General features: G+C 33.9%; 1 protein-coding gene and 1 long non-coding RNA gene across 2 annotated transcripts; both read left to right on the top strand.

Moving 5' to 3' along the window:
* Positions 1-584: 584 nt before the first annotated feature.
* Positions 585-5267, top strand: LOC123555339 (uncharacterized). The gene is made up of 5 exons (XM_053546947.1): positions 585-870; positions 1291-1355; positions 1644-1727; positions 1992-2062; positions 2346-5267. Exon 5 carries the CDS (start codon positions 2346-2348, stop codon positions 5265-5267), a length of 2922 nt encoding a protein of 973 aa, XP_053402922.1. The 5' UTR covers positions 585-870; positions 1291-1355; positions 1644-1727; positions 1992-2062.
* A 4343-nt stretch (positions 5268-9610) lies between these two features.
* Positions 9611-10371, top strand: LOC128558157 (uncharacterized). Its single transcript, XR_008371548.1, has 3 exons — positions 9611-9668; positions 9957-10040; positions 10305-10371. It is a non-coding gene; the product is annotated as an uncharacterized LOC128558157 (long non-coding RNA).
* Positions 10372-13159: the final 2788 nt, after the last annotated feature.

Below are 13159 nucleotides of genomic sequence, written 5' to 3'. Positions count from 1 at the left end.
CTTTTATTTTGAAAGTACGTTATTCTGTGCTTTTTCTTTATTTGAACTATTTTCAAACAGCCATTATTTGCTGAAATACTTTTTATTAGTCTTTTGCTCTGAAAAATGATCAATATTTTGCTTCTTTTATGTAATTATATGGAAATGTTATGCGGAATGTAAGAAAATGGATGATGGTAACTGATGTGATTGGGAATATAGTTGGCTGAAAGGTAACTTATTACGGTCATTTACAAATAAAAATTGGGCAGTTTGATTTGTTATACCTATTTCCCAGTTTCCGTTGATATTTTGTTACTTAAATACTAAAACTAAGCTCAATTTTCAGTATTAAATTGTGGTGTCTTGAATTAAATTGATGTTACCATGGAAACGAAGCCCGTGACCTATATGTCTAATTGTAAAATTCAAAAGCGTTGACACTGGTCTATCTAAGGAACACAGCTTCGGCTTTTTATTTTCATTTCAACAATATCCATGAGAATAATAGCAGCATGCAGATCGATTTTTCAATAAAAATGTCAGACGACGGGCACTGCTGTAAGTATTTTAAGCTGTGAAATTTGTTAATAGTGTAGGAGTTCTCTGAATACACCTCAAACAAATTGCAACAGAAAATATTATTATTGCAGAAGATAAAGTAAGGAATAATATAAAACATATAAAAAGTCTAGAAAAATCTAAGTTGCGGAAACAGTAAAAAAACGGGTTTGTATTACGATATTTTCGAAATTTTTGGAAAGACGGGAACGGCTTGCCATATGTGATAAAGCGTCTCCAAAACACAGACGAGCGTCTGCAAAAACGACGACAACAACAACATCAAATGTAAACAAACTACCTTTAGGCAGAAAAACTAGCTCAACAATGGTAAGTGGTCTTTTAAAATACCCGAAAACTCAATGTACTAATGTAAAATTACCAAAATATTTATCGTTCCTCGTTATTTATGTACAAATTTGCTGATAAATAAGTTCTATCTGGTTTTTTGTGTGTTGAAGGTCAAATAGGAATTTCCGCCAGCATCATTTAAAATATCATCGGTAAACGATCAAATTTGTGTTTTTTAGTCTTCCGGTGAACAATTTGCTTATCTAAACATAAAAAATACGATTTATAGTGGGATTTATATCTCCCCATTTTTGTGTTTTTTAAAACTATGGAACGCCGGAACCGTATTGAGTCAAAATGCCTCTGATGCATTTTTGAAACATTACAATAACAAAATGCACTTAAAGTAACTTTTTATTGAAATAATAATTATTATCATTTGTTGTTTTTTTATTTCAGGGTTAGACTAAGGACCTTTCAGCTCATTCTGTTGTGTAATATACGCAGTTTTCAAAACTATGCAGGTAAGATGGCGGCATCTTGTGAAAATTATGCTTGCTGTTGTGACTGATTGTTTTTCGTATATGAGATATCACTGATGTTTATAACGTTAACAACAAACGATGTACTTCTAAATTTGTAAGGAAAACGTCTCAAATAAAAATAAAGAACTGTAAATCAGCGTTTTCACTTAGAAAAATAGACATCTATTTTCTTTGTTGACTGGCCGACTGTGCAAAATAGTTATGTATAGTAGCTGTATATTAAGTTTATTATATCCACCACAAAAATATAATCATCTTGAATTCCAGGCTTGAAGCACGAGTGCGTTGCCAATATATCAACTCCGCCACTCCTGATCTGGTTGAATCTTTAGAGAATACTATTAGTTTCAGGTATAAAGATATTTATGAGTTGAGATATATAAAACTGAGGACCTATAAGCAAAAAAAATTTAGTTGAAAGTAATTTACTTTATTTAATGATTTCTTATCAAACTAACAAATGAGCAAATAATAATAATAATAATTAGGAAAGTAGCTTCTAATAAAATGTTGAATAACTCTTTCATTATCACTTAAGAAACAATTGATTCGAAACATAATACTGCTCTATATATAACCTCATCTGTCTAAACATTTTGATTTTTCTCTTTTCAGATACATGTTGTAAATAGAAGAGTAGAAAGCAAAATGGCGTGACTGATTATTCCCGATTTGAATGAAAGAAGGTAATGCTATACAAGACGTTCATATATTCTATACATAACTATGTATCATTGTGTATACATGTAATTATTTTGATCTAATTCCATACCTCATGTTTTTATTTCGATGTTAATGAGATGTGGAACCAAAATTTGTATTATAAATAAAATAAATGATTATTAAATCGAACTTGATTACATTAATCCAACACTTTTGTTATTTTGTTGTTAAAATACAATAATTTTTCACAATATTAAAATGGTGGGACTGTCCAAACATTAAGTTAAATGCATTATTTATTTCTAGATGGACTCCTGCAAGATTTGCCATCAACAGATCGAAGGCCAAGCAAAGGCGGTAAAGCTAAGTCAAAAGGGCTGTGATGGTATAAATGATGCTTGTGATAAACGAAATGACAGTTTACATGTTAAACCTGGTGACTATGTTCATGTTGAGTGCAGAAAACATTATTGTAATCCAAATTGTATAAAACGTGACACTAGGGAATGCAAAGTAATTAATGATTCACCATTGTCACCTCTGAGATCGAAAAATGTTAAATTTTCATACAAAGAACATTGTCTGTATTGTGGGCAACCTGTTGCTGATGTTAAGGGAACAAAACGAAAGCGGGGTGATGTATGGCCAATAACGACATTAGAGCCAACAATTCTGAATGTATGTTTAAAAAGAAATGATAGTTGGTCAGACACGGTTAAGGCCAGGATAGAACAGGTCAGTGATTTGCCTGCAGCCGATGCAGTGTACCATCAAATATGTTCTTCTAATTTTAGAACTGGTAAAAATATACCAGAGGAATTTCAGATACAGCCACCCAGCTCGAATAGGCGTAAACCTGGTCGACCAGAAGATGAACAAGCGCACAACGCATTTTTGGAGGTCATGCAATACCTGAAAGAAAATGACGATGAACAAGTGACAATAAAACAATTACAAGATAAAATGGTGGAATTGTGTGGCGATAAAGCATATAGCATTACTTATCTCAAGCAAAAATTAATTCAACACTTTGGTGAAGCTGCTATAATCACTGAGATAAATGGAAAAGCAAATGCTGTAACTCTCAGACGAACTGCGTCATCAATTTTGCATGATTTCTACCGTCATGAAAAATCTGGAAATACAGAAAGTGAAAAACTGAAACTTATAAAAACTGCCGCAAAATTGATAAAGAGTGACATAAAATCAAAAGAAGTCGATAAAACTTTATATCCCGATTCACTAAGTATAGAAGCACGTGAAGCAAATAAAGAGTTTTTACCTGACAGCCTTTATCTACTGTTACGTGTGTTATTCAATGAAAAAGATGCAGATGAAAAAATAAGCGCTATAGGTCATGCAATAATGCAAGGAACGCGACCAAGAGCAATAATTGCCCCCTTACAATTTGGGCTCGCAGTGTCGGCACATCATCTTACAGGTTCAAAGTATATTGTAGAGCTCTTGAACAGTATTGGCTTTTGTATTTCATACACAGAAGTCGAACTGTTTGAGAAAAATGCTGCTATATCTGGCAATGGTGATATAGAACAGGATAGCGATTCAGATAGTCCGTTTATACAGTACGTTGCTGACAACGTGGATCATAATTTGTGTACCATAGACGGGCATGGAACATTTCACGGCATGGGGATGATTGCTTGCGTCACCCCAGGGAAGTTTGGTAATAAACCAGTAAAGCGCCAGGTTGTGTCCTCAGACGAACTTTTGGCAGCAGGAAAAGTAGAAATTTCCTACTACCGACCACCACCAGCAGACGAACGCACGCCGTTACAATTAGAAGAATTGGTTAAATGGACCCCATCAGACTGCACTGCCAGATTAACTCTGCTTGCGCAGATCACATGGCCCTTACGATGTCAAGGACCTGAATGGTCCGGATTTATGCAAATGGTGAGACAAGGTGAATATCCTGGGAAATCTTCGGTTGTATTTTTGCCAATGATAGATATGTCACCAGGGGATATGTCGTGTATTTACACAACGTTACAGTACATTGGGCATCATGCCAAGCGATACAATCAAACGGCCATTGTAACATTTGATCAGCCATTGTACTGGAAAGCTATGACTGTGGTAGCAAATGAAAACACTAATAGCCCTCTTAAAGCAATTTTGGTACGACTTGGTGGTTTTCATTGTATCATGAGCTTCTTAGGATGCATTGGTCAGTTGATGTCAGGCTCTGGTTTAAGTGAACTGTTGGAAACAATATATGCATCAAATACTATCCCACACATGATGAGCGGAAAAGCAGTTTCAAGAGCGGTGAGAGCTCACTTTCTAGCAAGCAATGCATTGAATGTTCTGCTAATGCGGCAATATTTTGGAACTCAGTATGACGCAGTGACAACACACGACGAGACAGAAAAGAACCATGAAGAAATACTGACCCATGAAGACAGCAACATGCAACAGGAAGAAATGATGACCCATAAAGACCCAGAGATGACGTCTGAAGAAATTATGACACACGAAGACACCAAGAATTCTAAAGAAATGATGAAACAAGAAGTCACCGAAATGTCTGAAGAAATGATGAAAATTGAAAGCACAGAAAGGTCTGAAGAAGTGATGACACATGAATACACGGAAAAATGTGAAGAAGTAATGACATATAAAGACACAAAGAAGTCTGAAGGAATGGAGACACACGAAGGAAGCTACATGCATCATGAAGAAATGATAACACATGAAGACACTGATAGACAGTTTGATAGGATAGATGTCAGTTTGACAGATGCTTCTACAGTAGGAAACATAAACATGTCAAATACACATTCAATACAGTCAGATTTGAACAACAATATGATGGAAAATAACGCGGCTCCAGTTCATCTTAATATGAAAAACCTAGTAAGATATTACGAGCAACTTGTATCTGGAAATACCAGTGTAGACACTGTCTATCAGAATGAGCTTCTGGATTACGTAGAAAGAGAGTGCATGCAGATTAGACAAGACATTAAGAAATACCCAACCGCTGCTTTATGGATTCAATATTTAGAAATGACTGATATACTGCAAAAATTCATTGCGGCTGAAAGAACTGGATTCTGGGAACTTGGTTTGCAGGCTATGCAGGAAATGTTACCCTATTTTGCTGCGGCCGGACATAATCTGTACTTGAAGTCTGTCTATTTATACCTACAGACAATGCAGAACCTTCATGAAAGTCATCCAGATGTACACAAGGCTTTCCTTTAAGGTTATCATGTTGTGAGACGCAGTGATAGGTATTGGGCAGGACTTTCTGCAGACTTAGTGATCGAGCAGGTCCTCATGAGGTCGGTAAAAAGTGCAGGAGGGATGACACGAGGTAAAGGCATGAGTGAGCAGCAACGCACCCAGTGGCTGCTCTCAAGGCCTGCCTGCATTGCTATAAACAACGCAATGCAGGCGTTTTGTGGGAAGGAATTCCATACAAGTGAGCAGCATAAAGATAGTGGAAAGTCGCGAATTATTAGAGATCGAAAAGATACGCAGACTTTAATGTCACACTTGGAGGAACGAAATCCTTTTAGAGAAGATACCCTTCTCTTCAATATTGAAACAGGTGTTACATCGCATTCCAGCGTGAATGCACACAAAGCAGTACAAATAGGTACAGAAGTTGTATCAGCAATGGTTGGACAAAACGTTTTCGACGTAAGCTTCAGAAGAATCAAAGCAGTCACTCTAGATGCAGCACAACAAATCAGTTAACGACGAGCCACTAAAGGTGATCCAAACTGCTGTTCACGGTTGACGATAGCAGCACAGAGATTTAGTGATGATCTTCCAGATGTATTTACCTATGAATTATGTGTTGCCTTCCTATTATTTGCTCCGATGGACTTTAGAGAGTCACAGAATGGTTACTTGCTGAGGCAATATGGGAAGTTGGAGATTGCAGTCATAATGGAAACCTTAAGATGAAAGTGTCAGGTTCGTACTGATGGAGGCTCCTTGTTACATCAAGTACCTTGGAAGGCTGGAATGTTGTTTTCCGAAATTTGTGAATCTTATATTCGATACATATCCAACCGATATCCAAATGCAGTTATTGTATTTGATGGATATACTTCCGCCATCTACGAAAGATACTGCACACTTGAGACGAACCCGCGTGTCACAGGACCGAAGGTGTATATAACAAAATCAACACCATTAGCATCTAAGAAGGAAATATTCTTGTCAAATGTAGAAAACAAGCAAAATTTCATATTTTTGCTTGCCCAAGAACTTGAGGAGAATGGATATGATGTAGTTCATGCGAAAGGGGATGCTGATGTATTGATAGTGAAAACTGCTCTAGATTTAGCCGAAACAAATGTTGTTGTCATCATAGGCGAGGATACAGATATATTGGTGATTGTGGTGTACCACATACGTTCACGTCACAAATCGGTCGTTTTTAAGCCTGCAGCCAGACAAAACGCCTCAAAGGTTGTCCGGATATGGGACATCCAAAAGACCAAACAAATACTTGGCGAACAGATAAGTGGGACATTACCAGTTCTTCATGCACTATCGGGTTGTGATACGACATCTCATATGATCGGGATCAGCAAAGGGGCAACACTGAAGGCATTTCGCTCAAACGAAGAAATACGTATTCTGGCAGATGCTTTTCTCAAAGAAACAGACAAAGATGCAATTATCGACATTGGTGAGCGGATACTAGTGTCATTATATGGCGGGTTGTCCATTGAGAACCTGAATTTATTGCGCATCAGGAAATGTTCCCAAAAAGTAATGTCTAGCACAAGCTACGTTCAAGTTAGCACATTGCCACCAACAGCAGATGCCGCCAAGTATCACACTTTAAGAGCGTATTTCCAAGTCCAGGAATGGATATATGCAGACAGCGACTCAAATCTGTCGCCAGTGGAGTGGGGATTTGAACTGAAAGGAAACAAGATGATGCCAATTAAAACAGACCGATCCCCCGCACCGGAAAAGCTCTTGAAAATGGTTAAATGTAAATGTAAACAACAGTGCGACACAAAAAGATGTACATGTAGGAAAAATGGACTAGAATGTTCTTCCGGATGCTCCGAGTGTCGTGGCATTAGCTGCACCAATGTAGCCAAGTTCAACGACACAGACGCTGACCTGGAATAAAACCGTGACCATTATGAGTCAATTAAAATGTAACAAAACATATAAAATTTAGTTACTGATAGAAGGTGGTGTCTATAGTGTATTCATAAAAATATAAGTACGGGACAAGGGACTAGTAAAACATAAAATATGAACTGTTTAAATTTATCTACTATTTACTGATTTTCGTTCAGAAACTTTATGAATTATTATGTTTGTGTCGAGTGTTTCACATATGTTTCCATTGGACCTTTAAAAGATCAACGTATATGGTTCAAGGTCATTGTGTAATGTTACCAAGGTATCAGTTTACATTTCAAAAAATATTTCTATGTATTTTCTTGAAGCATTGTACAACTATTGTAAACTTTTGTTAAACATTGCAATTGTTACTTTAGAAAAATGTTCCTTATTATGCTATGAAATTACCCCACCTCATTTTGATTTAAATGCAAACAGTCTCATATAATGATTACTTTATAGTAGGTTTTAAATAACAACTAGTAGGTAAATTGCACCAGTGTTTTGGACAGTATTATGTATTCCATCAAGTGTTATCAGTTAGTACAGTTACTTTTTCTACCGATTTGCCTTATGAAATTACCCCACCCACTCATATGTTTCAATTTGACCTTTAAAATGTGGACTTATATACATCAAGGTCATTGTGTAATCTAACATACTCATCAGTTAATATTTTACAAACTCTTTTAATGTAGTTTCTTTAAGGATGTGTACACCCATTGTTAACTATTTCAAAACAGTTTTTGTTAAAAAGTGCTTTTTTTTTCTTTAGAAAAAATCCTTATTATGTATGAAATTACCCCACTCACTTTTGATTCAAATGCAAGCACATGCATAGACTGAATACTTTATATTGAGATAGAAATAAAATTACATTATTGCACGTGTTTTGGACATTATTAAGTATTCCATCGAGTGTTGTCAGTTAATTTTTGTGCTATTTTGCCATATAAAATCACTCCACCCATTCTTATATGTTTCTATTTGACCTTTAAAAGGTCAACTGGTATGTTAAAGGTCATTGTGTAATGTAACCTATGTATCAGTAAACAATTTACAAACGTTTCATGTATTTGTATTAAGGATGTGTACAAGTAATATTAACTTATGTACAACAATTGTAGAACAGTGTACAGTGATAGAAAGGTGTCTTTATCATGTATGAAATTACCCCACCCAAATTAATATTTAAATGCCGCCACGTACATAAAATGATTAATTTACATTTATTTAAGAATAAAATTATAAGATGTAGGTAAATTACACCATTTTATGTGTTTTGGACAGTATATTATGTATTTCGTCGAATGTTGTCAGTTACTTAATTTTCTTATGTCATGTTGCCATATGAAATTACCCCACCCACTTTTGATTTTATGTACAAAAGTTACATATAAAAATTTGTTTTCAAATCAAAATTGCTTTCCTATTAGTTCAAGCCATAAAAGTATAATATATAGATACATAATAAAGCATATTATCCGTACAATTGATTGTAAAATGAGATATATGTGTAATTTTGAGTTATCAAATTAGAAAAATAAAATCTTAAATAACCATCAATTTGACTTCGATTTTTATACTCTTCCGCAATCTAGATTTTCTAGACTTTTGCTATGTTAAGCAGGATGGTTTCAGGATTTAAAATCGCTTACAACATTTTCTGTTGCAATTTGTTTGAGGTCAAGGGTGTATTTGAGCCAGAATGACCGGACTAGTGTAGGAGTTCTCTGAATACACCTCAAACAAATTGCAACAGAAAATATTATTATTGCAGAAGATAAAGTAAGGAATAATATAAAACATATAAAAAGTCTAGAAAAATCTAAGTTGCGGAAACAGTAAAAAAACGGGTTTGTATTACGATATTTTCGAAATTTTTGGAAAGACGGGAACGGCTTGCCATATGTGATAAAGCGTCTCCAAAACACAGACGAGCGTCTGCAAAAACGACGACAACAACAACATCAAATGTAAACAAACTACCTTTAGGCAGAAAAACTAGCTCAACAATGGTAAGTGGTCTTTTAAAATACCCGAAAACTCAATGTACTAATGTAAAATTACCAAAATATTTATCGTTCCTCGTTATTTATGTACAAATTTGCTGATAAATAAGTTCTATCTGGTTTTTTGTGTGTTGAAGGTCAAATAGGAATTTCCGCCAGCATCATTTAAATATCATCGGTAAACGATCAAATTTGTGTTTTTTAGTCTTCCGGTGAACAATTTGCTTATCTAAACATAAAAAATACGATTTATAGTGGGATTTATATCTCCCCATTTTTGTGTTTTTTAAAACTATGGAACGCCGGAACCGTATTGAGTCAAAATGCCTCTGATGCATTTTTGAAACATTACAATAACAAAATGCACTTAAAGTAACTTTTTATTGAAATAATAATTATTATCATTTGTTGTTTTTTTATTTCAGGGTTAGACTAAGGACCTTTCAGCTCATTCTGTTGTGTAATATACGCAGTTTTCAAAACTATGCAGGTAAGATGGCGGCATCTTGTGAAAATTATGCTTGCTGTTGTGACTGATTGTTTTTCGTATATGAGATATCACTGATGTTTATAACGTTAACAACAAACGATGTACTTCTAAATTTGTAAGGAAAACGTCTCAAATAAAAATAAAGAACTGTAAATCAGCGTTTTCACTTAGAAAAATAGACATCTATTTTCTTTGTTGACTGGCCGACTGTGCAAAATAGTTATGTATAGTAGCTGTATATTAAGTTTATTATATCCACCACAAAAATATAATCATCTTGAATTCCAGGCTTGAAGCACGAGTGCGTTGCCAATATATCAACTCCGCCACTCCTGATCTGGTTGAATCTTTAGAGAATACTATTAGTTTCAGGTATAAAGATATTAATGAGTTGAGATATATAAAACTGAGGACCTATAAGCAAAAAAAATTTAGTTGAAAGTAATTTACTTTATTTAATGATTTCTTATCAAACTAACAAATGAGCAAATAATAATAATAATAATTAGGAAAGTAGCTTCTAATAAAATGTTGAATAACTCTTTCATTATCACTTAAGAAACAATTGATTCGAAACATAATACTGCTCTATATATAACCTCATCTGTCTAAACATTTTGATTTTTCTCTTTTCAGATACATGTTGTAAATAGAAGAGTAGAAAGCAAAATGGCGTGACTGATTATTCCCGATTTGAATGAAAGAAAGTAATGCTATACAAGACGTTCATATATTCTATACATAACTATGTATCATTGTGTATACATGTAATTATTTTGATCTAATTCCGTACCTCATGTTTTTATTTCAATGTTAATGAGATGTGGAACCAAAATTTGTATTATAAATAAAATAAATGATTATTAAATCGAACTTGATTACATTAATCCAACACTTTTGTTATTTTATTGTTAAAATACAATAATTTATCACAATATTAAAATGGTGGGACTGTCCAAACATTAAGTTAAATGCATTATTTATTTCTAGATGGACTCCTGCAAGATTTGCCATCAACAGATCGAAGGCCAAGCAAAGGCGGTAAAGCTAAGTCAAAAGGGCTGTGATGGTATAAATGATGCTTGTGATAAACGAAATGACAGTTTACATGTTAAACCTGGTGACTATGTTCATGTTGAGTGCAGAAAACATTATTGTAATCCAAATTGTATAAAACGTGACACTAGGGAATGCAAAGTAATTAATGATTCACCATTGTCACCTCTGAGATCGAAAAATGTTAAATTTTCATACAAAGAACATTGTCTGTATTGTGGGCAACCTGTTGCTGATGTTAAGGGAACAAAACGAAAGCGGGGTGATGTATGGCCAATAACGACATTAGAGCCAACAATTCTGAATGTATGTTTAACAAGAAATGATAGTTGGTCAGACACGGTTAAGGCCAGGATAGAACAGGTCAGTGATTTGCCTGCAGCCGATGCAGTGTACCATCAAATGTGACAAGCCATGACAAAATGGTCCCAAATGACATTTTTATGGAAACTGAGTTTTTCACATATTCTGAACTGTACATGTGTCCTTAACATAAATTCAAAATTTTAGACCTGCATGTTTTAAAATAACAAAATTATAGCATTTTTTGTACAATAACTCCCATCGCAAACTTGCACTTTTTGTTTAATAATAATGACAAATACTAAAATCATTTATTTTTATCATATATTTTAATTTCATATTTTGCCATCAATATCAAAAGTATTTAACATGATAAGCACAGTTGATAATTCATTCTTGCTATAAATATGCTATTTTATATTTAAAAAATTGTCACAATTTATGTTTCCATAGCAACAAAATACAAGAATTGCTTTAAATGTCAATTTAACAGACATTTTAGCCTACATTTGATACAAACATGTAAGTTTATAAAATATATATTAGTTCTCTAGAAGAACTAGAATTTGTGATTTTTCTGATTTATATTCATCTAAAAAATATCTAAAAGGAATTCCATAAATATCTAATATTTGTAATGTGTCATTCAACTTCAAATGTACTTAAGATGCATTGCTCAGTGACAGTGTAAATTGAAAATTAAAAGTATCAGTGATGATTATATAACATTAAATTGTTTACATAATTATAATTAAAAGTCATATTACTCTGGTATGAAAGCATATAAACTTAATACTCAAATTATGTTTCCATGGCAACAACATTTTTTATAAAATAAAGAATTCATTTTAACATCTATTTCCTTCATTTTTCACATAAATTTTCAAGTAAAAGTATCATTTCAAAATATTCTTCCTGGAGGTGACTTTTTTCAACTTATATAGTTGCATAAAATATATCTTCACTAAAATATTTAATATTTAGGTAATTACTGTAGAAAATCATCAATAAATATATTTAACTTTGCTTAATAATGTATAAATCAACTGTGTATGTAGAGCTACATTCATAATTTTATGTCATGCAGTACTAAACAGCAGATTGTTGAAAAATCTTCCAGTGTCTTAGAGGAATTTAACATTTATACTGTGTTCAGCCTTACATACATACAGTGTGTCTATATTTAACCAATGCATAGTACTGTTGACTTCATAAACTTGTTAATTCAATGTTTACATAACTATATGTAGCATTTGTTCATATTCATATATGAGCCACGTCATGAGAAAGCCAACATAGTGGGTTTGTGACCAGAATGGATCCAGACCAGCCTGCACATCCACGCAGTCTGATCAGGATCCATGCTGTTCGCTAACAGTTTCTCTATTTCCAGTAGGCTTTAAAAGTGAACAGCAAAGATCCTGACCAGACTGCATGGATGGGCAGGCTGGTCTGGATCCATGCTGGTTGTAAACCCACTATGTTGTCTTTCTCATGGCACGGCTCATATATGGAATTTGGGTCTAGTACACCTTTAAAAAATCAAAAAACACTTTCAAAACTAATTAAAATTTCAGAAAATACCGAATGAGCTAAGCTCTTTCTCTGTATTTCTTTAAATGTTAAACACTTTTTTCCATTCATTCTTTGTTTTAAATGACTGAGTTCTCAATTTTAATGGTTTTGGCACTGCTAGTTTTGAGCATACATTGCTGTTGCTGCAAAGGGGCGCTATTTCATTATACAGGTACCACTGTTGGCTGGCATCCAGCTCAGGAATGGTAATACAGTTGGAGAATTTGCCTGTCATGCCAATCCCCTGCCTAAAATATTAATCTCCGTCTCTGTGCTGAAGTTATAATCCTTCAAGAATACTACACCAGGTCATGCAGAAGACATTCTGTAATGATAAATGTATCAAATATTTAAGACAAAGAACACTAATACCACACATAATTACATTAAATTACATTTTAGAATTTTATTACAGTAATGATAACCTCTTTTCATAAAAAATTTCAACCATCGCACATATTTTACATCAAGTAAGGGCCATGATTTTGATCTCGATTTAACAAATAGTTCTTTAACCTGGTTAAGAAAAAACAGTTTCTGTATTACAATTATGTTAT

Source organism: Mercenaria mercenaria, chromosome 6 (genome assembly GCF_021730395.1).
Source record: "Mercenaria mercenaria strain notata chromosome 6, MADL_Memer_1, whole genome shotgun sequence".
Classification (NCBI taxonomy): Eukaryota; Metazoa; Mollusca; class Bivalvia; order Venerida; family Veneridae; genus Mercenaria; species Mercenaria mercenaria.
This window is presented reverse-complemented; position numbering and strand designations above follow the sequence as displayed.

Excerpts from the sequence above, each read along its gene's own strand:
- LOC123555339 (XM_053546947.1), top strand. The coding sequence starts at position 2,346 with ATGGACTCCTGCAAGATTTGCCATCAACAGATCGAAGGCCAAGCAAAG.